General features: G+C 48.6%; 1 protein-coding gene across 2 annotated transcripts in view; it reads right to left on the bottom strand.

Annotated features, from left to right (window-relative positions):
- Positions 1 to 27,345, bottom strand: part of LOC146685277 (nucleolar protein 4-like) — a 111,331-nt gene that overhangs the window by 34,906 nt on the left and 49,080 nt on the right. For both annotated transcript variants that reach the window (XM_085444145.1, XM_085444146.1), the window contains one exon: positions 10,967 to 11,117. In XM_085444145.1, the coding sequence (XP_085300271.1) occupies positions 10,967 to 11,117 (151 nt within the window). The remainder of the gene's footprint in view (positions 1 to 10,966; positions 11,118 to 27,345) is intronic.

Genomic DNA, 27,345 nt, shown 5'->3' with positions numbered 1-27,345 from the left:
AGCTCTGAGAATTTGCTGCTTTGAGCGCAGAATCATCTAGTTTGTGACATCTTACAGAGGAAATTGCTGAGTGAATCGAGGATGTTGCGGTCAGCGCTGTTCGTTGGACAGGAACGTCTGATTCTCAGCTCAGACTAACTTCAGAGTGATTCACACTGGTTCCCTTTGGTGCTTCCTCTGCATCATCTCAAAGAGGATGCATACCAAAGTGCACATCTATCACGGCCACGGTTCAAAGTACTCCTCCTTATTCTGCAGCAGTATGGAAATCAAAGAGGCATCAGTCAGAGCTTGGTGTATTCCTCTGACGTCTCCTGCCTTTATCTTCCCGTTTAAATTCTCTCATCATCAGTCTGTTTGTTTCTGATCTCCACCTCTGCTGCTCCCTGCCTCCTACTTTCTTCCTCTCATTATCCAAACTGCAGTTCTTCCCTCCTCTCCTGCCTCCGCCGTGAAAAAGGCGACACGTGTTAAACCCGCAGCTTGACTCACCTGAGACCGAGGCTGGGGTTGATGGCGTAACCTCGCAGTAATACGTGCACATCCTGACTCGCACTTCCTGTTGCCTCTGACGAGGGCTGTTGCACCGACAGCATGTTTGGCTTTCAGTGTTTTCTAGAACAAAGCGAGCTCTGTGTCCTTTTAGCGAAGCTCAGACGAAATCGACCAACGAAAGAACCCCAGAGGTCGCTGCGATGACGACCTCCTAACTGAGCCTCCACAGCCCATGTGACCATTTCAAAGACAAAAGCAGCCCCGTAATGTTTGTCCGAGCAGCACATTCAGATGCTGCGTAGTGGACTGCGCTGGTGGTTAGACGTGCATGCGTGGTCTGCCGCCAGGAAACGGTGCGGCTAGCTTCTCATTAAAACACGACGAAATGTCGACGCCTGAGAGGAAGAGGGGAGCAGACACCTTTCACAATAAGACACTCTGTAAATGTTTAGTTGACTGAAATTAATCAGACTTTGCTGTCATATGTAGTGCTGGGTGGGCCGAGCCTGGGTGGGCCGAGCCTGGGTGGGCGGGGCCGGGAATCTCTACACCTGGGTAAAGGTGGAGAACGGCCCGAGGACAAAGCCGTGCTGCAGATCTCGCTCACTTCCTCTAACACTCACTGATCTTTGGAGCAGCAGCGAGCGGCAGCGTGGCGTCAGGAAACTCACAAGTGAGCACGAAGGAGAAAAGACAGGAGGTAAACATATGAGAGGGTTACCTAGGCAACCGGAGTTTGGGACGACAACAAACAGCCAGCCGCCAGCGCGACGTGTGCGAAGGGGCGTGTTTTAACCTCATCCACAAACCTGATCGCACAGCGTTTCAAGTAGCGTCCATCCTCAGGCGTGGTCTGTGGTTTGAGCGCCACTCAGCAGCCGTTAGACACACCCTAACCCTCCGCCATGTTTTTATCTGAACCATCCTCACGTCTCCTTCCTCCACCCCACTCATCGCTTCAGCTCTCTGTCCTCCACACGTCTCAGTGTGTGCGTGTGTGTTTTTCTGCGTGTGTGTGTGTGCGTGTGTGTGTGTGTGTGTGTGTCTGCATGCCTGTGTGTGCGTGTGTGTGTGTGCAGCCTTGAGAGGTGAAAGACAATGCTGGGAGCTCCTCCCTGCCTTCCTCCCACACACACACACTTACAAAGACACAGACTGTGGAGTCTTTCTCCTCCTCGACCTCGCTCTCTGCACCACTCCCACACACACATTCCCGCAGCATCAGCCACACACACACATGTGCATGCACACACACAGACACACACAGTGCTAGCTTTGCGGTTGGCTCTGCATCCCTCGCACCTCCCCGGGTTTCTCTCTTCCCAGCAGTCCTGTATCAGGTCCTAACTCGCCCCTCGAGCCTCATTTATCCTGGAAACCTTCACCGTCTGATTCTGATCTCTGCTGCGCATAAATCTCCTCTCGTGTTTCACACATATGGCCCAGACCCCCTCCAGAGTCAGCCCCCGTCTCCCCCTCAGAGCTGATGAATCTATCCAGTATCTCTCGCTGGCTCGTTCCTTTCTCTCCTCCAGCGCCTCACATCTACTCCAAACTACCCCGAAGGCCTCGCCCCAGGGTATTATATCCCAACCTGGCACCCTCTGCTGTAACCCCGCCCCCTCACAGTCCCACATCCTCCGTATTTACACAGAATAAATACAGCGCTGTATTTATTCCCCTCCATAAAACTTTGTGTCCAGCTTAAATGATGACTTAATTATGTCTTCTAAGGCTGTAATCTAACCGTGTGTCACATCAACCCCGACACAGAGACGCTCAAATTTATCCGTCATGCATCCGAAAACAGCCAGAAACGGTCAGGAGTTTGGGAGGCGGACCTCGCCGCTTTAATCTGGCGTCTCGACTTTTATGTGAAAACTTCTGAGAAATGTATGGAGTCAAATACGAGGAATGGAGTTCAGGCTGTTCATAAAGTTTGTCGTAAAGTGTTTGACGGAGGTCAGAGGACATAAAAAAATCAAAGAGACATAAACCGGAGAATAAAGAGCGGCTGCTTCTCAGCGGCAGACGCCGTTGGTTCAATAGTCTGGAGCAGGATTTGGAGACAGCGCTGCATTTACATCCACCCACACACACAGCCTCCATCTGCTGTCTGCACACACACTTTACCAAACTTTATGACCTCGCTGTAAAACTTGACTGCCTGTCACAGCTCACCTCCGTCTGTGACGACAGCAAACTCAGCCCAGCTCCACCTGATGGAGTTTTATACTGGAGTCACCCTTACAACAACAACAACAACAACAACAACAACAACAAGAGTGCAGGAACCAGAATCACAGTTTTAGTTCAAATTAGGCTTCAATGAAACGCCTTTAGTCTGTACACACACACACACACACCTACCTCTGTGTGTGTGTGTGTGTGTGTGTGTGTGTGTGTGTGTGTGTGTGTGTGTGAGATAAATGAAACAGTGAAACCACAAAGTTGAGGTGGAAGATAAAATGTGGTCTGATCCTCGATCAAAGACAGGAAGTGGAGATGAAACTTCTGTGTGGGCTGAAGCTCGACGCAGGAATTTGACTGTGAGCTCTCGCTTCTCATTGGTGCAGATACAGCACCTCCCATCACCTGGTCCTGATGCACCTGAGGAACAGCGCGACACTCACATGATTCTAACGACCGAAGGCGTCGTTGACACATGAAAGCAGAACCAAGCCATCGTATTCAGAACGAAGTGGACGAGCAGTCCTGGAACCAATCAGAGCTCAGCCTGAGCCCCCGAGACAGGAAGGACAACGACCCCCGAGGACCTCGACCCCCTGTGTCTCACCTCATTACACCAACTTTCACGTCCCTGAAAAAGTTCCTGAGAGTAAAAGCTGCAGAAAGCTTGCGTGGAAGCGGCGCTCGGGGGCGGAGGGAGGACACGAGCGCCGCACTTTGTGTTTGCGTGAATAGATACGACATTGAACAGAGAGAAAAGGAGCGAAGACAACACAACGCCACAAAGGCTGACCCGAGCGTATCATCGCTTCTGTTCACAGAACAATGCCGGAGCGCCGAAGGACGACTGAGCGGCCTCGACTCTGAACGTATTCACGTGTTTTCACACGGCGAGAAGTAAAACATGAACAACGGAGAGCGATGAGGAGGGCGGAGCATTAACACAGGAACATGACGAGCTGGAGCCGAGCGGCTCGACGGCCTCGAACGACTCATCGGGATAACGGAGGAAGCACGTGTGACGGAGCGACGGGCATCAGTGTCCCGCCGACACGAGCGTGAGCTCCTCACCAACACGCCGCAGCTCAGGAGACATGAATGAATATTCTTTATTGTCATTGTCACAGGTACAATGAAATTGAAAGATGTCTCTGGTCAGTGCAACATCACAAAAGATAAATACTTAAAAACTATAATTAAATACTTAAAAACTATAATGATAGGATATAATGAGAAACACTGCTGTGACACTGAAGCCGTTTGAACCCCCAACACCTCCGCCCTCAAACACCACCCACCATTTCTGCTGCAGCCGAGGAGTGGAGGTCACATTCAGTGCTCCTGAAATCTCATCAGGATGCCAGCCTCCGCCCACAGCAACGAGCGGACCAGCACCTGAATTCTGGAGCTCGCCACGTCACAATTATTGGTTGGAGATGGACTTCGTCAGGGCTGGCCGTTTGATTTGACGGCGTAAGGGTCGGCGAGCTGAGGGTCTGACCTGAGCCTTTACTGAAATCAGCAGCAGAACAAAAGCATCACAGGCCTTGATGCTCGGACACGCCGCCATCGCCAGACACTCGCTACACGTGTGCGGCTTAGACATGACAGCGTGACCTCGTCCTTCAGCTCGTTACACCCCCCCTCCTGTCAACCTCCCCCACAGCGCCCCTCACCCACTTCAACAAGCAGGTGTTTGTTCACCTGTGTGAGTGTGTGTGTGTGTGTGTGTGTGTGTGTGGGGTGGGGGGGGGGTTATGTTCCCTCTGAGGGGGGCAGCTGATAACAATGGGTACAAATTTCAGATTGGGACACTTTATGGAGCCAACCTTTGGACGTCCTCTGAACCATAAAACACCATAAAACAATAACACACACACACACACACACACACACACACACACACACACACACACACACACACACACTTTAAGGCAGTGTAATAAAATAAGGAGGCACACCTGGGGGGTGACCTGCGGGGCCTCACAGATAAGAGCGAGGACGGCGATGTGGACAAGCGTTCACCTCGTCTTTACTCGTGCAGTAAATCAGTTGCACAACGAAGACGCCAAAAGTAAGGACGCGGTCAGCAGAAAGCGAGCTCTGACTGCACACGTGCAGAACATCTGCCGTCGTCACCCTCGGGTTCTTCCTCTGCTGGACTTGTGAAACGTGTGATATGAAAATGCGAAATATTTTACATGCAGGTAGCTTCTCCTTTCTGAGGAGTGAAAAAAGCAGCCAATGGCGGCGCGTGTGAGACCGCACAGTCCAGCGATGACTAACACTCCTTCCTGTTACTCAGCATCGCTCTCCACCGCACGCAATCAGACGGAGACTGAAAACAGTCTCGTCTGTGACAGGGCGAAGGTCACGGGAGCGTTCGGAGGGGAACGGCGAATCTGCAGACAGGCCTTCCCCCGGAGTGGCCCGAGGTCAGGCGGATGTGAGACCGTCTCTATCGCTCGCCGAAGACGACAGAGAGCAGAACAACAACCGGTCGAGGTTTCCGGCTCCCGGGCTCAGCGTGATGTTCTCCGTCACATAAAAACCAGAAAAGATGGCCGTCAGCCGCATGCTGCCACGTGTTAGCAGCGCCTCCATGAAAGGCTGGAGCTCCGCCTTCTGTTAGTGACTTCACAGCAGCCATGTTATTGGTCACACGATGCCATTCAAAATGCTGGCAGCTACAGCCGCCCATGTCCCAATCCACCTGTCAGTCACAGAGGCCACGCCCCTGATGATGCAAACAGGCGAGTTGGTGGTTGGTTTCTCTGCCTCACACTGCTCAGAGCAGCTGATCCATCTCTGCTCCATCACAGAGTGATGAAGAGTCCTCTGAGCAGTGACTCTGACACATTTTCCATCAGCTTTCTCTTCTATTAGTGACGTCTGCATTTCCCAGAATCCTCTCATCAGTGACCCGAGAGCTGCTTTCAGCCTCAGAGTGAGCGCCACAATAATGGGCTGGGAAAATTGCAACGCCGCTGCAAACCCCATTAGGCCATTTCCACAAAACGCTCCACATCCCACAGTGCAACACACACACACACACGCACCAGGCTGCAAGCCCACGCCGCTCTGAGAGCTCAGCAGGTTTAGTCAGACGCTTGTTTAAAGAGTGTCGAGTCTCTAGCAGAGCTCATTACAGGCAAGCAGGAGGCTGCAGCTAATTACTCACACGCACACGCACACACCTCTATACAAACATGTCAACAGGTTGTGCTCAGACACAGCAGGAGCTCATTCCAGCCTAACAAAGTGTGTGTATATATATATTATATGTTGTACATATATTTATTAGTTTCAGATGTAGCCGTTCTTGTATTTTGCACAACTCTGTTGCTTGTGAAGCTCGCACACAAGAATTTCACTCACATGTGCTGTACCAATGTACCTGCACATGTGATGCTACAATAAAAGTGATTTGATTTGAGATCTGTGTGTGTGTGTGTGTGTGTGTGTGTGTGTGTGTGTGTGTGTGTGTGTGTGTGTGTGTGTGTGTGTGTTTGGGGAGGAGCTAATATTAATTGCACAGCCTCTTAGCATGTTTTAGTTTCAAGGTGTGTGTGTATTAATAATTAAGCAGTGACTGTAGCCGGCACAGCAGACACACACACACACTTACAACATTTCAAACTCTTCATCTTTATTGATTTCTTCTCCTTTTTGTGTTTTAGTTATTTTCACTGCGTTGAGGCGGGTCGCTCCTCCACGATGTCTCCAGCGCGTCTGCTCCCCGAGCTGAGCACCATCTGAGCTGTGCTACCGACCGGAGCCTGCTCCCTGCTTTGGCCCTGCGAGCGTCAGCCTGAATAACCTGCAGCAGCTCCGTGCCTGTGACGCAGAGCGCCACCACCCTGATGTTTGACCATTCACTGAAGGAAACTTCACAGAGTGCATTCTGGGTAGACCTCAGGCTTCTATCAGGAGTCTCAGAGTCTGCAGCTGATACCAGGATGGTTCCTGCTGTGGCAAAAGTGCCTTCTGAAGTTTCCTCCAGTGAATGATCGGAAACAGATCAAAGATGGAGCAAATCTGATCTGTCCATCGAGGCTCCTGCAGCGCTCCGATCGCCCTGCAGTTTATACAGGAAATGTCTCGATGCGCCGGCTCCACCAGGGGAGGAGGTACGCAGGATTTAATCTAATGCTCCTTCCTCTGCTCTGCCTCCAATTCATGCCTGACCTCCACCCTTCAATCCATCCTGCACCCTCATCCTCAGACTGCCTCCCCCAGCTTGATTGCAGGAGGGGGGTCAAAGTCATCCTGTCACTTGTTTCCACCGGCCTACTTTCCCGCTGCGCCACATCTGACCAGGCAGAGGGGAACGGATGTGTACACACACACACACACACACGGAGGTGAACTCTGCTCCTCGTCACTCTTCATCCTGCCCGTCCTCCTCACAGCTCACCTGTCCCACTGTCCTACCTGTCCATCCTCCTCCCTGGACACAGCAAAGGCAGGCTCTCAGCATCGAGGACACCAACTAGGGAACATAACCACTAAAATAACCACAGCCAGACAAAAGGAAGAGGAGGTGAAATATTAGGAGCAAGTGCAGCACAGACGATATCGAGGCCCCTTAACTCCAGCAGTCCTCATGTCAGTGAGCATCTGCATACTGAGGCCTAAATAACTGCTTTTCTAATCCGCTTTGTTACACAGGATAGCGTGAAAACGTCGCTTCCACTCGATTTTCTCCTCAGTCAGAGACACGAATGTCTTTGAGCGCTCGTCTCGCTCGTGCAGGACGCTGCACAGTCTGACAGGTACAACAGCTGGCAGGAAGGAGAAGCCGTCCCCTTACTGGGCACTGAAGTGTCGGAGTGTTTGATAATGATCGTAAAACAGAGCGACTCAGCCGTGGATCTGTCGTGGCAGTGAAAGCAGTTTGTTCATTCTGAGCTGTGTCTTCATGTTTCATGTTCCACTCTCAGGAGGATCAATAAGATCAGCTGCTCTTTGTTGCTGAAGAACAACATGAAGCTGTGCAGCACCTTCACAAACAAGGGAAACTTTACTGGAACATCTGTAACAGCAGCAGCTTCCACCTCAGTGTGTCATGTGATCACTATGTTGGCTCCTCAGGTTCATGCTCTCCCTTCCTCCTCCTGATGTCACTCTCATCATCCGTCCTGCCCCGTCTCCATTCCCCTCTCCACCCTCAGCTCGTCCCCTTTGGAGAGGATCTGTGATGTCAACTCCATCTCCTGACGAGCCCTCTTCATCCTCGTACTCCAGCCAGGGGGCGGGTCAGCAGAGCAGAGGATCTGGTGTGGATGTGGCTTTGGGGGAGGGATGAAGAGGACGCTTAGCAGCCAGAAACGAGAGGCAGTTGAGGGGCCACTTATGAGGGGGACGCACTCCCCTCGGAGGCAGCGCGATGTGGAGAGGGCAGCAGCCTCTCAGAGAGCGCTGCAGATGACCGAGAGCTCAGGCCGTGGTCGTCTCCTCCAGCAGCAGCTGAATAAATTTACACAGACAGCCCGAGTCGAGGTTGACGCTGCTGCAGAGCTGCTCCGCCACCGGCTCTCATATCACAACTGTCAGATACAAACAGCTGGACGGAGCCCACGCTCTGGACCTCAGAGCACGACTGTCCTGACAGAGCCCGCAATCACCAACATGATTGATTCATACAACACACGACGAAGGACACGTTCTTTACACGCCTGCGTTCATGTTGGTTTCATCAGGACATCGTGCTGCTGCTTTCTTTAAACTCAGTCACCCACTAACCATGGCTGAGTCTAAGTAGTGAGAAATGGTACATAGTAGCTTATTTCAGACTCTTTGTTAATCTGATGCCTCTAACCTCCCGCTGAGCGCCGACGCCGCTCGCAGTAACACGAGTTTAAAATAGTGGCGCTTTCACTTTAAAGAGCAGCTCCATGAGAGTGTAGAAGCAGCAGGAGACCGCCGCAGGGCGCCGGGGGCGGGGCCCGATAACAATTGCACAGCTCTCCTGATGGTAAACTGACAGGCAGCACACAGACGGGCCTCGCACTGACGTGAAAGACGATCAGGATTTCTTCATCTTTTAAAGAAGATGGCGATCGGAGCCCCCCCCCCGTCTGAGCGTGTTGGAGATTCCTGCTGTGCGTTAGAGGCCGGGGGGGCTTTCTGCCCGCTTCCCTCTTGGATCGGACTCTAGCAGGAAGCCACTTCACCCTCGCCGCTCCTCTGAGTGCGGAGGCATTTGGACGCCTACGCCGCTGCTCTGGCGTCTATGCGAGGTGCAGGCAGCACACTGACCTTTGAATAACAAGGCCCTGTACACTCCGCCACCCACTGAAGGCTCACAGCTCGCCGCCTCCAGCTGGCTCTCTCCCACAATGCAATGCTCTCCAAACAGTCCCAGCACCAGCACCACAGACACAGGCGAAACAGGGACTGTAGCGCTGATGATGCTTCCACCTGCGCGCCTCATTGGTTGGTGGATTTTATTTTATTATGACATCACGCATCAAACAATATGCTAACAGCTAACCTGAGCAGAACTCAGCGCGGCGGCGTCTCCAAGAAACAGCATGAAAAATGATCATCATCGTCCCTGCACGTTACAGCACCTCGTTAACCTTTCTAATAAGGACAGCAGGCACCGACTTCCTGTCCAGGCCCCTGACTTCCTGTCCAGGCCCCTGACTTCCTGTCTGATCAAATACACACTGCATGATAATGAGGGAGCCCACAGGGACAATATACTACTGTTGTATATACCACAGAGCAGAGGTGTCAAATATAAGGCCCGGGGACCATTATCGGCCTGGCAAAGAATCCATTCTGGCCCCGTCTTTAAAGTGAAGAAGAGAATAAATTTAGACGGTAAAATAATGACCTCCAATCCACGCCACACCCAATAATCATGGACGGGGTAAATAGATACAGAAATAGATGCACAGTAAAGCAGAAATCGGTGTGTTAGAGCGCAAACATCTCAGTTTACACAAAGTTACGTTTATTGTGATGGTTACTGTTTGGAAAAAGCCACGATTAAGTGTTTAATCACAAACATGTTTCCTCCTCCTGCAGCAAAGAGGCCAGACTGATGAAGATCAGCCACCCTCCTCACATCAGACTCAGGGTTCAGTGCTGTGTATTGATGAGCGGCGCGCACACACACACACACACACACACACACACACACACACACACACACACACACTTGCAGGTAATTGCTGTATTCTTGCAGCATTAGGAGACGAGTGTCTTCAAAGTGAGCGCTCCTCACAGCAGGAGGACCTATTAAAGGAGTAACGTGAAAGAGGAGGACAGGTGAAGGTGCGACACAGACAAACTCTTCGAGGATGTTTCAGCCACATCACTCCCAGAGTACCTGCGAGACACCAGGCTGCTCCGTCACACTGAGGATGAAGCTTCCACGTTGTTTCTAATGAATAAAGTTCCAGTTTGGTTTAAGGTCTCTGCTGAAGTCTGAGGACGCGAGCGTGTTAGCTTAGCATGGCCGGAACAAAAAGCTGAATGTTGCCGACTTCCACCTGAAGTTTCTACACGTCCTCGTCTTCAGCAGCTCTCAAAACTACACAATCATCTTCAGGTGGAAGAAGGCGTTATTTGGTCTTTCAGGTGGGCGTAGCTCAAAGTGATGTCACAACAACTGCACAGGTGTGAGAGGATCATGTGACTGCTGCACTGGCTTCAAACACACCAATCATAGCAAGCCTCTAAAACATCCTGTTACCTCGTTAGGACGGCCCACCTGTGGAAGGCTTCCTGTTTCCTATCACTTTATTCAGCAGCAGACGGCGCCGGCGCGCCGCCATCACACGAGGTGACGCAGGAGAAGCTTTAGCGAGATGTTTCAGCGCAGCACATTATCTGGTGTGACCTCCTGAACCCGCTGCAAGGATTAACAGCAGTGAACACAACAGGAGCTTTTCTCTCTGATCACCATCTGCTCTGTCCACACATGCATGTTTCAGATAATCCGCACGCCTTCAAAGGAAACCTACACATCATCTCCACAAACGCAGCGCCCGGCGGGCGTGACGCCGCTCTTAAGGGCAGGGATAGCTCAGTAGGTAAAGTGGTCGCCCCATGATCGGAAGGTCGGCGGTTCGAATCCACTTAACGGCTACCCTGAGGTACCCCTGAGCAAGGTACCGTCCCTACACACTGCTCCCCGGGCGCCTGCTTAGTGGGCTGCCCACTGCTTCACTGAGTGAATGGGTCAAATGCAGAGAAAAACAAGTAATTTCCCCATGGGGATCAATAAAGTATCCATTATTATTATTATCATTATTATTATTATTACCGTCGTCCTCTTTGCTGTGGGCGTTCTGCGGACTGTGGCGCATCCTCTCTCCGTGGCTCGATGGGCTCAGGTCTGACGCTGCTCCCAGATCGGCTGCTAGCCACGTGGGCTCGCTCATCTCGGCCTCCTCGCTGCTCACTGAACTGTCATCCTGAGAAACACAGACACAGCACGGTCACACATCCAGCCTCAGCCAATCGCGTTCGCAAACCAAGCACAGCTACATGTAGTGATGCGTGCCCCGCTGCAAACGAGGCTTTGGTGTAAAGTACTGCTGACATTTACAGAGACGGGAATATTTAAGAATACACAGGAAATCAGCAGCATCAGCGGCGCCGATGCATCGGTGCATCAGCCTGACGAGAAAAACACACTGAAGCTACAAAAAATAAACATCTGGAATAATAAAATCTGAAGTAATCCAACTGTGGGAACGACCAAAATCGAAAGAAGCAAAAACTAAACTTCTACCTAGGACTCGGCGATATGACCCCAAATTCATATCTCGATATTCTTTAGCTGGATGGCGATATATACGATATACATCTCGATATTTTTTTAAGCCATAAAGAACAAACAGAGAGTTCTTAGTCAAAGCTGCGTCCCAGATGTCACACAGGCACTTTTATTAACATACAGATGCAAATGAAAAAATTACTCAAAAATAAATTATGAGCATTTATTAAATAATAATGCTCCATAAATAAAAGAAAACAATGTTGTTTTTGTGCATAACAAAGAGCTCACAACTGTGCAGTCAAAATGTAAACTAACAGACGCTGAGCGTAATAACAAAGATTTCACAGCAGCTCTGTTCACAACTTCTACTGCGCGACCGACAGCCTGGAGTTTGAAATCCTCTTCTAATCCTAATCTAACGTGTCTCTTACAGGTGCCATTTATGGCCCTTATACACACACAGTACAGTTATATTACGTTGAAGCACAGTATGTATCACTCCGCGAGGCTCCTCGGTAGCTGTAATGCTCCGACAATCCATCAAGCGGTGCAGCTCCATCGCTTACCAAAGTCGTACTAAAACATTTTTTGACAGATTGCTGAGCGCCGTGTACCACCTAAAATCGGTTCATGGTCTGGGTCTGGGCTGCATGGCGTTAGTGTGGTTGGCTCGTTAGCGTGATTAGCTCGTTAGCGCGGTTAGCTCGTTAACACGTTGATGCCGTCCAGCCCCACGCACGGGCCGATGCGCAGTAACTCGTTAACGCAGATTTGCCGTGTCCATCTTGTCGCTGCCTGCAGGTGAAGCGATGGGGGAGGAGGGGGAGTTGTGTTCGGTGAAGGAGAGGCGAGGCCGAGTAACGTTGCGTAGAGACAAAAGTGGACGAAAGAGAGGCAAACTTGTGGTTCCACAACTCTAATTATAACGTAACATAGACTAAATCGATATAAAGGATATTGTCACATCTTATATCTCGTATAAAATTATATTGATATTTTTTAAAAACTCGATATATCGCCCAGCCCTAATTCTACCCGTGTGTTCTGGCTCTCTCCCAAAGCAGCTTTGCATGAGTCACAGTTTGAAATAATCCTTCTTTAACTCACACTGAGCCCCCCTGCAGCTGCTCACTTCATCCTCTGTCTGAAACAAGCTGATTTAGCTCCTCCTCCTCCAAGAAAACTTTCTCCCCATTGGCTGCCCCTCACAAAGCGAGTTTATGCGAGCATCCAGCCCTGAGGCAGGTGATCCATGACGGGAGATCAGGAGGAGTTTAAGTTAAAGTGTTGCTTTAAGAAGAACTGTTCCATAAAGTTTGTCTGCAAACTTAAAGCAGACGATTGGTTCAAGCTTCATGACGAACGAGCTCTGAGTAAATGACACGCGTCACTTTGTGTTTCCCTTTTACTTTAAATTGACACATCATCAGAGAAACTGAATCTGAGATCCAGGAACAAGCAGGCAGGTTTCGGTCCATCTCCACATCAACAAATATTCTTGGCGTCTTCTGTAACGGATGAAAGATGGAAATAGACGAGGATCACACACGTTCCCTCTCAGCCGACGATGCATCGCTAGTGACACAAACCAATCTAAAGATTTATTAGAGAAAAACAAGAAACAGCCCCCAAGCAGGACGTGTGTCACGAGTCACGTCTGTGATCTCCAAACACACACACACCTCGCCAATGAGCTGCTCCGCCTCCCTGCTGACAACCCACAGCACTCTGCATGCCTGTTTAAAGTCACCTGGATGAATCAAACTGTGTTTACCTGCCGTTTGAAACCGTTTTTAATCTCTTTATTTGCCTCTTTGTCGATGTGGGCATCCGTGGGATCCACCATGACGCCCGCTCCCGCGGTTTAACCCAAACATCAGAGCAAACAGCGAGCAGGAGGCGAGAGCGAGACGCCAAATCAAACAACACGAGCAGCACCTGCAGGCCTCGCCAGCAGCACCAGCGGCATGCCGACGTTTCTCTGAGCTGTTTTTCCTCCACCTCAAATACTCAAATACTCCTCGGCTCAGGCGGAGAACGCTGGGAAACACAGCAGATCTCATTAAACTATTATTAATATTACAATCCTGCTTATTCTGATTTTTAAAAATGGTCACAGACCGTGTCTTTGGACATCAAGCCTTTAAGACCTACCAAAGTCCGCCAGAGCTTATCTTTGTATTTTTACAGGCTGTAGTGCCGTTTTTCAGAGCATTTCAAGTTGCTATACATCAATACAACCATTACATCCCAGATGTTAATAATATGTCTGCATTAGGTCCATAGTAACTCCGTAAATTGCAAAAAAGCGGAATAAACTTCTAAAAACACCAGCATATCTCTGTAGGAAAACACTAAATTTCCCGTGAAAATGACGTCACTTCCGGTTTCGGGCAGGTAACGGCGGACGTGCGATAGTTCGCGCTGACGTCTGTTCCAATGTAGGAAGTGTTACGAACAGCTGATCAGATCAGCAAACATGTTTCTGGAATATTATGTTTTTGTTGCTGCAAGTGCTTTTTATGCAGTTTTTGCAAAGCTACATGTGGAAGGAAACCGTGACCGAGGACAAGCTGATGGCATCAGATGTAAGTACAACTCCTCCGGTTTCATATGCAAAAATTATTGCGCTAGCTCACGTGGTTGCAGAGCTGCCGGGATTTAAAAATACTTAGAGCGCGCCCGCTCCGACCTGTCATAAAGGGTTAAAGTGATGTTGTTTAAAATTGGTCTCCACTCGACTTTTCCCACAAAAAACAACAGTCACAGATCAAAATAATCCTTCTTTATCTTATCCTTGGGCTTGGCGCAGACCCTCAGCTCCTCCTCCCCCCCTTCACCCATGACCACGAGCTGTGGGGCTGAGAGGATGAGATCGCGTATACGAGGAGCACAAACGAGCTTCCTCTGAGAGCGTCCGGGTCGGCCTTCAAGCTCGGCCACTCAGGAGGAGCTCACCCACACTGAAGGGAGGCAGCTGAGATGTTTCCACGCTGATAGCTGCCAGGTGAGGTGTTTCTGGGAAGTTCTTGGAAGGAGACCAGAAGCAGAGCCAGGGGCTGCTTCCAGAAGAGCTGGAGGATGGAGACTCCTGCCCTAACGTGCTGTTAGACAGCGGACAGGTGGAAGCGTGAGCTGCCAGGTTATGACCACCTCGCTGGGTGGTGACGCTGAGGCGTTTCTACCCACGCTTACAAATGCTTTCACGCTCCGAGCCCGACATGAAAGTCAGATTTATTGGGATCCAAACAGCGAGCGTGTGCCCACACAGTGCCACGTTATGTGAGGCGGTTCGAGTCTCGTTATATTTTAATGAGATGATTATTAGCTTTGCCTGTCAGCAGCGAAGCTACTCCTGACTGTGTCCCAGCCATCAAACACACGTGCAAAGCTGGAATCAGCATCCCGGCGTTTTCCATAATTAGATCTCAGGCACTACGACCGCCTTTGCTTGTTACGGACATATTCAAGGAGACGACAGACAACGAGCCAAGAAGGTTGATGTTCTACAAACTGAGGCGAGGAGCAGAGACCTCAGAAACATCGCAGTGACATCAAAACTCGGAGCAGGAACACGATGCATAAAATGTTGAGCTAATAACGAGACAGCAGAACACGAATGACGTAAAGCCAACAACACAGATGCAAACGCACAAACACACGGGTTATTCCTGCGTGCTGCTAAAACATAGATGCATTCATATAAATGTAGTTCTGTCTCTGCATTGATTCACGTGACGCGGTTAGCATTGACTGCTCTAAAGTGTTCCCACAGAAGGCAGGTCGAGGTGCAGGCAGAGTTTAAACTGAGATGTTTAGATCTAAGGAATCAATCTCAGCTGCTTCGCACAAAAAATGAAAAAGCTTTCACGCACTCAGGATGAATGAAGCAAAAAGGGCTTCAATAAATATTAGTGGGCTTGTATTTAATATTCACCTGAGTGGAAATGAAACTTTAAGAGGTCACGGTGCTCTCCTCACTCACAGAGCCGCTGTTGATAAGATGATGAGGGCCAAGAAGCAGCGGTGAGCGTGTATCTGGGCTTTTGGAGCTAAATCAGAGCATTAGAGGAAATAAAGCTGATGCACTTTGTGCTGCGGCTGCATAATGAAATAAAACGGTGAAACACTGCAGGGGAATCCAGGGTTTCCATTTAAAGATGCAGTCTGTGCAACCGCTGCAGCTCCTGCATGAGTCTGTGTGGCAGCACCGACCCACATCTGTCTGTTAACGACAGCTCTCGGAGGAGGAGTTTCCCCGGGCTCGTCGTGCTGGATTAGCATCCTCACCGCAGACGCCATGACTGCACACGCTCACTGGAAGCAGCCCAGCTACACAGGGGGAAGTCCCTGCACGCCACTGACACACATACAAGAAGGCTCGCTCTGCTGATGTCACTGAGCTCTCAGGTGACTGACAGTTCAGCTCCTCCCACAGGACCTTTATACACGTCCAGCTTTCCTCAGGATCTGGGCGATGTGCACAGACAGGAAGTTGTGTCTCTGACTCTCTGTGTGTCATCAAGCAGCAAAAGAATGAAGCCAGTATAAAAGCACCCAAACCTACAGTTCCTCTGACAGCCAGCAGAGGCAGCACTGAGTCAGTCCCATGTTCAATGTTTACAGTACAAACTGTTTCTATAGATCATTTCCTGCCTTCACCTGTACGAGAGCAGAATGCTAACATAACTCACCTGCTGACAAGATAAGGGGCGTGGCCCCCTGTGGTGACACAGGTAGCTGCTAGGCTAAGCTGGACCTGTGGACCGCGTTTGTGCTGTTGAAGCTTTTTGGAGCATTTTAATTAAAGATGGAACAATCACAGTGCGGCGTCTTTGAAAGGTTAAAGGTCGCTCCAGATTTCTCCTCCCGTCAGCAAATCCAACAAAATCATGGAAGTAAAAATCCGTGTCCTGTGTGAGGGCTACAACTCCTGCCTTTGGCTGAAGGTCGTGATCCTGCATCTATGACGTCAGCAGCCTAACGCTAACGTGGATTTGTGTAGTTTTTGTTGTTGTTGCTCACACTGGAAATCACTATTAACAGTACAAGTTTGTATCTAACTCGAACTGCTTCTTCTCCTTGTGTGTGTGTTGTTTATTAATGTTCTCAGTAATGAGACGTCCTCATTTCCATACAAATGAACTCGAGCGCTCCTGCCTGATAGATACACTGAAACAGGGTTTGGAGCCATCGCACAAACTCAATAACACACTTTAACCTCTGTGTCCATGCTCAGACCGACATCTGCCTTTCCTTCTGTCTGCTTTTTAACAAATCTGTCATATTTACTATGTTAACATTAAACAGATCAGACGTTTATGATCCGAGTGCCTCAATGCTAACGTCACCACCCACTGGCTCCCAGCAAAACACCGACTCACACACAGTCCAACACTCCACACAAGCTAACAGCTAAAGAGGCTTTACACAGGGTTGAGACAGAGAGCACAGTACAGTTAGCCAGCTAGCTGCCAAGTTAGGCAGGTAGCAATTTGTCTACATTAGCATAGAAGCTAGCTAAAATTAGCCACTGGAGACCTGACTCACGGAGGGCCACTCCATTCACTGTTATAAGCTAATTTTAGCTAATAGCAGCAAGCACTGTAGCACTGTTTTCTTACACAGATAAAAAGACACTAAAGTCAAATTTGGTCAAAGACTTTTTTCCACCACATCATATCACTTCATTTCATATGCTAGCCTTAGCCTGCTCATTAACGCTACAGCAGGTAAGCTAACACAAGTAGCTAACTTTAGCTGTTTGACCCGCAAGAATAACTGCGTCAGTCTCATTAAGACCTTCAAATTATAGAGAATTGATGGTTTTCAGGATCAGATCCGACCCTTAACTCTCTGTTTTAGGGCTAGCTGGTTAATGACCAACATGGATGAGCTACAAACCATCCCACACAGAATAAAGTAATCCAATGATTCTCCATCACTACGAGAGACGTTGAACAAAAAATGTTCAGAAAAACCAAACTGAGCCCAGACTCAACATGGCGATGATGACGAGGAGGACTGAAGATTATGAGAGGTGTAAAAACAGTATAGTGCACCTCAGATGAATAATTAACAGCCTCCTTCCTCTATTGTCTATTTTTAACAGGAAAGGAGAAGAGTGAGAGAAGCAGCGAGAACCTTAACTTCCACCAAAGAACAACGGAGGCGGCTTAGAGAAACTGAGGAAGAGGAGGAGGAAGCATGATTGCTCCACAGCAGTCAAGCACCCCTGTGGTTTAAAGTAAGGATGCAAACTAAAAACTGACCAACACGTCCCATCAGAAACACCTCCGTGGGTCGTTACAGATGGCAGGAAACGAGAGATTAACTCCGAGTAACGGAAGACGAAGAGGAGGAGAAAGTGGAGAGGAAGGAGGTGAGCTTTGGAGAACGAATTGGACAGAGGAGATTAAAATGAGACGTTTCGGAGACGAGAGCAGGTGAAGCTGTGAAGGATGTGAGGATGAGGAGGGTGAGAGGAGCATGTGAAGGTTTGAAAGAAGAGGGAGCAGTGGGTGGTGAGGAGGAGCAAATGAGGAAGATGTGGTGTAAATCGTTCTTTCTGAGGCTCCGGGTTTCTCGACCCACAGCCCTTCCTTGTCCCTGCAGAGATCAGTTAGTGGAAAATAAATTACTGCATCCTGAAATATTTCCTCCTGTAAACCAAGCCGAGCGTCCAGCTGTCGCCCAGCAACCGCGCTGCTTCTCATCTGTTTCTGTCCGTGTGCTCGTCCCAACAATGCTAACCACGTCTTTGTGTCTGCACGAAGGGAACAGTGACGGCAGCACACGACACGACCTCTGCAGAGCGCAGCAGGTCAGCCAGTCAGCCTCGATTTTACACCAAACCAGCATCTAAGACCCATTTGAAACACATTCTTCACTCTTCCCATATCCTGAAGCTGAGAGGCCTTCTTCTTCATCGTTAGCGCTGCCACAGCAACCATCAGGATGTTCTGCTGTTCGTGGAAAAAGCAGGAAACTGCTGAGACTTTGTTGACAGCTGACCTGTCACCTGTTCAGGTCACCTGCTGCACTTTGTGTTCGTGCTGATGGTTTCAGGTTTGACGGTTAGACCAACGTTAGCCTGAGTATGGAGAAGGCCCTGTAACAGCGTCTCTTCCTGTTCTTCTTCTTCTGTGGTATTTGTGACTACTTGAATTGACTTTATTATTGACTTCTCTGTTTGTTCCAGCATTACAGACCAACAAATGATCTCACTATTCCCATTCCTCCACCTCAGAGGAAGCAAACATTCCTCACACTCCTCGGTAACGGGACTGCAGGTGTCTGAACTACAACTTCCAGAAGAAAAACTACAAAATCTCACTTGACCGCCACGATGTTCCAGCAGGTGACGTGATGGAGCCCGTGTTATAAACTGGATCTCTGGGTTTCCCTTCAGGGTCCTGAGTCTCTTTTGTCCACTTCCTCCCTGAACTCTGGAAACCATCACTGACAGCAGCCTGCTTCACTGTGGGAGTAAAATTAGAAACCAGAGCTGCACCAGCCACACATTACTGTGTGTGTGTAGAAGTGCTCAGATGGCTGGTTTTCGTGTGTGTGTTTCCAGAGCAGAGCAGCCGGATCTGCTCCGAAGCCTTTGCTAAGCTAATCGAGTTAGCCACCGGACAAACGGAAGAAAAGGCCTCGTCCTGTCGGAGCTCATCTCCTCTGTTCCCAGCACATCCCTGCTTTCAGGAATCTCTGTCTTCCCAAACATTTGGCCCTTTCAGACAGACACGAAGACGGATGCAGGTTTTATTTAGAAACCTAACGAGAATCAGCACAGATGTTTGTTACTGCCACACTCTCTGGCTGTGCTCAGGTTTCATGTACCAAATGATCATTAGCCAGTCAGCAACAAACAGCAGAAAGAGAGCGCGGAACGACGATGTAAGTTACATTTATATTACATATAAATAAGTAATTGTAGTTTATGATGATTGTAGGTGGAAAAACTGCAAGGTTTGGATGTGACGATCTGATTGGACAGTTAAGGTTAAAGACGACGGCTGGTCTGGGGTCAGGGTTAGGGTGCTGCTGCACCAGGAGAGCACCAAGCTGTTCCAAAAACACCACTATGTGCATTAAAGGTGTTTAAACAGAAGTGTTGTAGCTCCAGCTCCACCGGATAATGACTGTGCTGTGGCCATGATGACCTCATCAAACGCCTCGCCGCTCACTTGCCGAGGACACGTAGAGAAGACGTACTCGTAACCTGACCCTCCACGTTAGACCTGACGGTCTTTCACCTGGATGTCACCTGCGGCAGGAACCTCTTGACAGGCGGAGCTGCTGAAGCCGGCTGCCAGCATCCATCACCCACTCACACCCAACGGCCGAGCGTACGGGGAACAGCAGGGCGCATCGTAAATCGGCCGCCGTGGGAATGTTTATACTACAGTTCAACAATCGAATAATAAACCTGGTGATTTCATAAAGGCTCGTTTCATTAACTGACATTAACCTGAGACTGTAAACTGAGCTTAGACAAACACCTGATTATCCTAAATTAGAGATTAATGTCTCAGTGTGTACTCTGACAAACTGATAAGGTCTGTGGAGGCCCTGAGGCACACGCGTGTCTCATCAGTCACACGGTTCCTGAGCAGCAGCCGCCGCCAAACGTGTCCGGCTCACTTCATACAGCACGTTTCACGGTTAAGGAAACAGAAGGAGCTTCCTGCATCACAGACGGTGTTCATCCGACACAGGCTCACTGACAGCCAACCACAAAACAAAGAAATCGGAGCGACCAGAGAGCAGGGTGCACAGTGGGTGTGGCCACCTGAACTACCAATGGGAGTGAAGGTTACCTGACCCGTGATACAGGAGTAAACAAAGGATTAAACATGTGGTGACGCTGTGCCTATGATTACTCTGCTGTTAATCAGTCACACTTTTCACTGATTGGCTGTAAACAGAAGGTTTGAACAGCAGGTGGGCGTGGCTTCTGTCCCTGACTCGGTAAATCTGCTTTTATTAACCAATCAAAGCAGTTTGTTACTACGAGCTACATTCACAGGCACAAGCCGACCTGATCAGGTCTATGTGACATCACAGAGATCCACGAGCTGAAAAAACGGATAATCTGAGTGTTGAGGGACTCACACCGTCCGTGTTAACACGAACACACTCCACTGCAACAGACACGTGACAAGAACATGTGGATAACAAGTGCACATCTGTTTTTAATGAAAACTGAATCATTCAAATGTTCCCCACACATTTGCGGCGCCGTGCTCCTGTTAAGGATCCACGCCTGCCCCGAGGCCTGACACAGGCGGCTCAAACACACTTAATTAAAAGAAGCATGTCTTCAGATAGAGGACTTGAGCTTATTAATTCAGGTAGTGGGCAGCTTATGTAACACAAAGTCAGGACGATAAGCCGTCCGTCTGGCTGCGCCAACATCGCGAGGGGGCAGCCGTCAAAGTTCCCTGAACCGTCTTTCATGGAGCTTCACTATGAGGAAGACAGAGAACAGGAGCGTTTGTGATGAAGCGGCGGATCGTGTCCTGTCTGACGCTGGAAACACAGACAGGAAGTGATGGAGAATCATTGGATTACTGTGAGCCGCTGACCCGGCTCATGACCCGAGGGGACCAGGGTCACTTTAAGAAACCACACCTACCTGAGAGCCAATCACCAAACATCCTTCATCTTTTTATTATTCATGTGGATGAAAACGTCTCTCGTACTGAATTCATTTCAGTCGTTTCGTAACATCAAGGAAAAAAAGTTTGTTCTCCAAATAAAATAATTGCTTTGCATGTAATCAGATTACATAATTAAACAGTATCATCCCTGGATGCTCTCAAACAATTGCAGTAAGAAACCGTTATCCTTAACCTCGAAGGAGAGGTCAGAAGTCAAATGGCTTCTTGTCAGTTTTCCACCAGTAAATGACGATGTTGACCTCGGTGGATGGAAGTTCGATCGGGATCGGGTCGTGAAGAGCTCCGCCTCACCTCGGCTGCTGAGCTCTGGACCGTGCAAGAAGGCGGAGCTTCGGGTTTGGTGCACAGTGAGATTCTAGGATTTTGATTGGATGTTACTGGGCACGCCCTCGTCCAAACTTCTGGAAGCAAAATGTGTGGATGTGGAGTCGAAACAGTTCTAAAGCTACTGTGATGATTATTAACGATGTTAAATCTGTCAAACACAAAAAGAGCTGCTGCACATTTTATTTTGAAAGGAGACACGGCTTGTTCCTGTCAGTGCACATCATGTTTGGTACACAAACTGCGCCTCTCTCCTGGCGGAGCGGCCGACATGAATTTCATTAAGAAAATCAATTAAGGTGGACGTCTCTCGCCTCACACGGAGGGGCGGAGGAGGGCGGTGCGCCTCGTTCTTTGTTCTCTTTGTTTTAGAGGCCGCGGTGCTGCAGAGCCGGACCTTCAAGCCCCCCATGTATCTCCCCCTATTGCTGCCTCCCTCCCCCCATCCCTTTACCCATCTCCTCCTGCTGCCCCATCCTGCCAGCTCCTCCTCCATCAACTCTCCATTACCACCTCCCCCACCTCCACAGATTTCACGTTTTCATCCTGCCCCCACCTCCTCCCCCTCACTGTCATGTCTGTGGTTTCCACAGAAACTGATGTCTGTTCTAATGATGCTGATTTGATAAAATTCTGATTCCATAAATTTAAGAAATGAGCCTGAAACTACTGGTCATCATCTACTCCCTTCATCATCACCACCACCACTACAGGGATCTTCACTCTGCAGCTCGTGCTGACATTTTACTTTATGAGCATGTGTTGGTGAACCGAGTGGTTACACCACCACCTCAGTTTGGTTTTTAACGTTACTGTTCATTAACAGAAACATCGAAACGTGCTGAACTTTTAAACACGTGCCAGTTTATCTACGAGTGATGGAGCAGCTGTATTTTCCCTGGTTGTCTCCTCCAGCGTGAACAGGAAGTGGCTCACTGTGGGCGAGGACAAAGAAAGAGCGTGTCTGTTGTAACACCAGAAGCTTTGATTTTAGTCTTACTTCCTCATCGTTGTGAAATATACAAAATATTCCACATCTACTAACCAGATATTTGCTCAGAAGTTGATTGCTGGAGTCACCAGTTTGTCTAGATTTGGGTTTTAATGATGTGAACATGCTGTAATCCATTTCTGACACAAAGGAAAAAAATAGAATCATTTAAAAACAAATCCTTTCATTTAGTAGCTACAACCGCTCCACTCTGGACACGGCAGATTCAACTGTCCTCATCAATCCCAACGGATGGGTGGATGATAGATGGATCTATGGGTGGAGGATTGGATTGATGGACGGATGAGCGGTCCATCCATATGAGTGGATGGACCACGACGGTCATGACGAAAACACGCAGCTTCAGACGCCACGACCCAGCAGGTGACGTCATGATGGCCGCGTCCTTCAGGAGGGACGTCTCAGCTTTGGCAGAGGTGTGCATGTGCCCAGCAGAGAACCGTAACACATTAAACCCGTCGGTTTTAGTCAGAACAGCAGGAGAACATCCCGCCTGCAGCAGGATAAATGAAACCCACTCAGACACAAAGAGCTCGGCTCCGTTTGTGTGCTGAAAGCTGCTTTCAGTGAGTCATCGTCTCGATTGAGCGGTCGCGGTGAAAATCAGTGCACTGAAGAGGCCGCGGTGCCGAAGGTGCACGGCAGCGTCACCGTAATCACCGCAGACATCTCACCGCCTCCTGGGACCGAGCAAAGGATGCAACGCCTAACCACCGAAGAGGAGCATACAGGAAGTGACGGGAGCCACGTTTAAACGTCGGCTGGACGGACACGTGGCGGAAAATCCGACCGATGCTCAGCATCCAGTCCAGCAGCATCCCAAGATCGATGACGGCCGGAGGGAAGAGGATCACCTCTGAACAGAGGGAGAGGGGAAGGTACTGATAAGAAGCAACACACACACGCACACAAGCAGGGTGCAGGCCGGCTGCTCCACTGCAGAATATTGATCGCTCAGAAAACCAGCCTTGAGGAGGAGGTGTGTGTGTGTGTGTGTGTGTGTGTGTGTGTGTGTGTGTTCATGAACATGTACACACTGTAATGAAGCAGAGGTAGCACAGAGGCAGTGCATGTCTGTCTGCTTCCTGTCTGTCAGCTTATAAAACCCTCACACACACCGGGATAATCGATGAGCAGCTGCTGACCTTCGCTGAGTTCGGGAGGATGACCCCGGTGATGGTTTCAGTCTGCCGTTATTCTACTGAGCCGAAGGTAAAAAACTAGCCATGAAAACTCGCTCCAGCTTCTCAGATAAAAACATGAAGTAGACGTCAGATAAGGAGTCATATTGTGTAGTTACATCAAAGGTGCTGAAGGACTGGAGTTGCTGACAGTGGAGCTCGTCACAGACACAAGGAAACGACCTGAAGCAGAACCACATGAAAGCATCAGCCACACCTCTCCGGTGCAAAAGCTCCTCTGTCGAACCTCACAATGAAGAAAAGGAGGCCGCCACGTTGTTGTCACGACAACAACACCTATGAAGCCTCAAAGTGAAAGCAGCTACAAAAAGAAGGTCATCAGTTCCCTGGAACAACTTAAGAAGGATTCTGACACTCTCCGCCCTACATACCACCGCCTGTACCCAGGGGGTGCTATACCCTCTATATACTCCACAAAGAAGGAGCCCCACTCAGACCCACTGTTAGCAGTACAAAGTCAGCCACCTACAACATTTCAAAACACCACCACCATCCTAGCTCTGCAAACTCCCCTGGATCTGACGCTTGCATGCTGAGGGAGTGGAGACGGTCAGAGAGCGACCACAACAAGACCCCTGCTTAGAAAACAGAAGCTTCGCCCCGATCACACCTGCACACTGTTACACCACCTTACCTCCATAATTAAATACAACCAGGGCAGTCACAAACATGTGGTCATCCAGACTGGGCTTTCATCAAAGAGAAGAAGGTCCGACACCAACGAGGAAGAATCACATCATCATCCCTCATGCAGCAGGTTTATCAGAGACGCTCAGTCTCCAAGCAGGACATCCCAGCACCAGACCCAGCAACACACTCAGACACAAACTGGTCCATCACAAACACAAACTCAACCACGTAGCTGTGCAGAGCTCAGACCTCCACGGGACCAGGCTCAGCTGTACATCTGCATCTAAAGGTCAAAGGTCACTCGCCGGCAGATTTCCCGCTGTGGCGAACGGGCCTTTAACCAGCTTTGCTGTCAGGCCGTTAGCGACTTCTGTTCTTCCACGTTAACAATCAGCCTCACCCGACCTTTTCCCAAAGCACGCAGAGCGTGTGTCAAACCACCTCCTCCGCCCTTAAAACCACCTTAACTCTGTCTCCCACGGAGACGAGAACCGACGACCTCACAGAGATGACTCCTCCCACTAAACATGACGACCATTTGAACAGGTTCTGGGTTTTTGCCCAAGCAGAGGCGGAGCCAGACATTTGAAACACCCGGGGCTTAGCCCAAAGAGTAGTATGCATGTGGGATTTTTTTTTTTTTTTTTTTTTTTTGGGGGGGGGGGGGGGGGGTGTAGAAATGACTAAAAGATTAATAGGCTCTGTTCAAAAAAGAATGACTTCATATAGGGAAAAATATATATCACATGTGCAGGACACCTTAAACTAGTTTTTTAATTAAGCAGCAAGGCAGAACAAGGTCAGGGCTGCATCAAGACACGAGGACTAAACCCCAATTCAACCAGACCCAGAACTGATCCAGAATTAAAACAGGACTACAACAGTTCAAAATCAGGACTACTGAGGACTTAACCAAGACAGAACCAGAATCAGAACTAGATGATAGTAGCACTAAAAATCATCATAGACCTGCACTACACTTATTTTTTAATTCTACCAAAGTACACTATTTAGATTGAGAAAAGTTTATATAATTATTTAGCCTTGTTGTGCAAACAAGCTGCAGAACTTAATAAATACAGAATTTGAAAAATAACAAACCTAAAAAGAAACACTAGGTACGAGATACATGAGGACCTATGATACGGTGATACTTGTGGTAAACAACCATTTGACTAACATGTGTGTCTCACCTGCTCTTGTTCATCTGTTCTGTCCTCATTCTCCATCTCCCTCTCTTTGTGCTGACAATCATCAAATATACAGTTGAAACCAGATATTTACTCTTCAGATAAAAACACTTTTTTAATTGTAACATCAAATCAGACTAAATGTTTATTTTTTTAGATTGATAAATATAAAAACATATTTGTTAACTTTAAGAGTAAAGAGAGAAACTATCTGTATTTCTTAATTGCAAATGGCACCAAATTGTATTCAAACTTGAGCCACACTTATGGAGCTCCACAGTTCTTTTCCTGGTGTTTTGGTTGACATCTCTTGATGTTCCCATGTCACAGAAACAGGCTCTGTGTTTTGCCTTATATGCATCCACAGCTGTGCCACCAATTTACTCACATGGACTCTACTAACCTATCAGAAGCTTCTTCAGCTCAGAATGGAATCGTCTGGAGTTTTCTTATTAATTAACAATAAATTTAGTGTACATGTGCTCCTACATTTGATGAAAGTGATAAAAAATAGACAGCTCTGTCTCTCTTTATTCTGAAATTTAACTAATTCAAAATATATTTCAATATTTATCTAAAACAAAAATTTACTCTAAATTGATGTTGTGCAGTAAAAATGTTTTATGTTTTCTCCCTAAAGTGTATGTAAATATCTGGTTACAAATGTGAATATCCTGCTGTGTACTGAAATCCCTCTTGTTTTGCATAGAAATATACTGAACAACATACAAAGTATAATATATAAAATAACATTTACCTGAGTTTTTTCTTTGAAAGAAGCCTCTAATGTCCATTCTTATATTTCAGTACATAACTGAAACCGATTTAGTCGGGGAGGGTAAGAACTGAAAATATGAAATAAACACACGTAAGCTAAGACTCTCTAAAAAAAATAGCATTTGTTCGGCTTTTCATTTCGCCATTTGTTGATTCACTTGAAGAGCAAGTAAAATAATATTGGTCAAGTGATCAGTTTCATATCAATCTTTCGTGATGCACCGTCATATTTACATTATTTGTACAGTACGAATGATTTGCTTTGGTACCTGGTCAAACTTAAGCTCTCCTTAGTATGGCTGGCTCCGTTTCTCCAACAGCGCACTCACGGGCAGCAGCTGCCCCCGCCCCCTCGCTCAGTCGCTTAGTGCCTGAGCTTGGATCATACCAATATCAGGGGGGGATTCACGCACAGTCGTAAATTCCCACAGTGTGCACTATGTGCTTCGAATATTGTGTGTACTTTTTGTTTTATACAGTTGTCAGCCAGGCATCTAACTATGAAAAAATTACACTCCAAAATACCCCGGGCTTCTGACAAAACAACCCGGGTTAAGCCCCGTAAGCCACCCCCACGCTCCGCCCCTGTGCCCAAGTAGAAGCAGATCGACCTCAGACACACAGTGACCGTGGTCAGGACAGGAAGGAGTGTGTGTGTGTGTGTGTGTGTGTGTGTGTGTGTGTGTGTGTGTGAGTGAGTGTGTGTGAGTGTGTGTGTGTGTGAGTGAGTGAGTGTGTGTCTGAGTGAGTGTGTGAGTGTGTGTGTCTGAGTGAGTGTGTGAGTGTGTGTGTCTGAGTGAGTGAGTGAGTGTGTGAGTGAGTGAGTGAGTGAGTGTGTGAGTGAGTGAGTGAGTGTGTGTGTCAGTGAGTGTGTGAGTGAGTGAGTGAGTGTGTGTGTCAGTGTATGTGTGAGTGAGTGAGTGAGTGTGTGAGTGAGTGTGTGAGTGTATGTGTGAGTGAGTGAGTGAGTGAGTGTATGTGTGAGTGAGTGAGTGAGTGAGTGTATGTGTGAGTGTATGTGTGAGTGAGTGAGTGAGTGAGTGTATGTGTGAGTGAGTGAGTGAGTGAGTGTATGTGTGAGTGAGTGAGTGAGTGA

The sequence above is a fragment of the Copadichromis virginalis genome, linkage group LG20, assembly GCF_057382275.1.
Source record: "Copadichromis virginalis isolate Kocher_CV1m ecotype Utaka linkage group LG20, C_Virginalis_male_GT1.1, whole genome shotgun sequence".
NCBI lineage: Eukaryota > Metazoa > Chordata > Actinopteri > Cichliformes > Cichlidae > Copadichromis > Copadichromis virginalis.
This window is presented reverse-complemented; position numbering and strand designations above follow the sequence as displayed.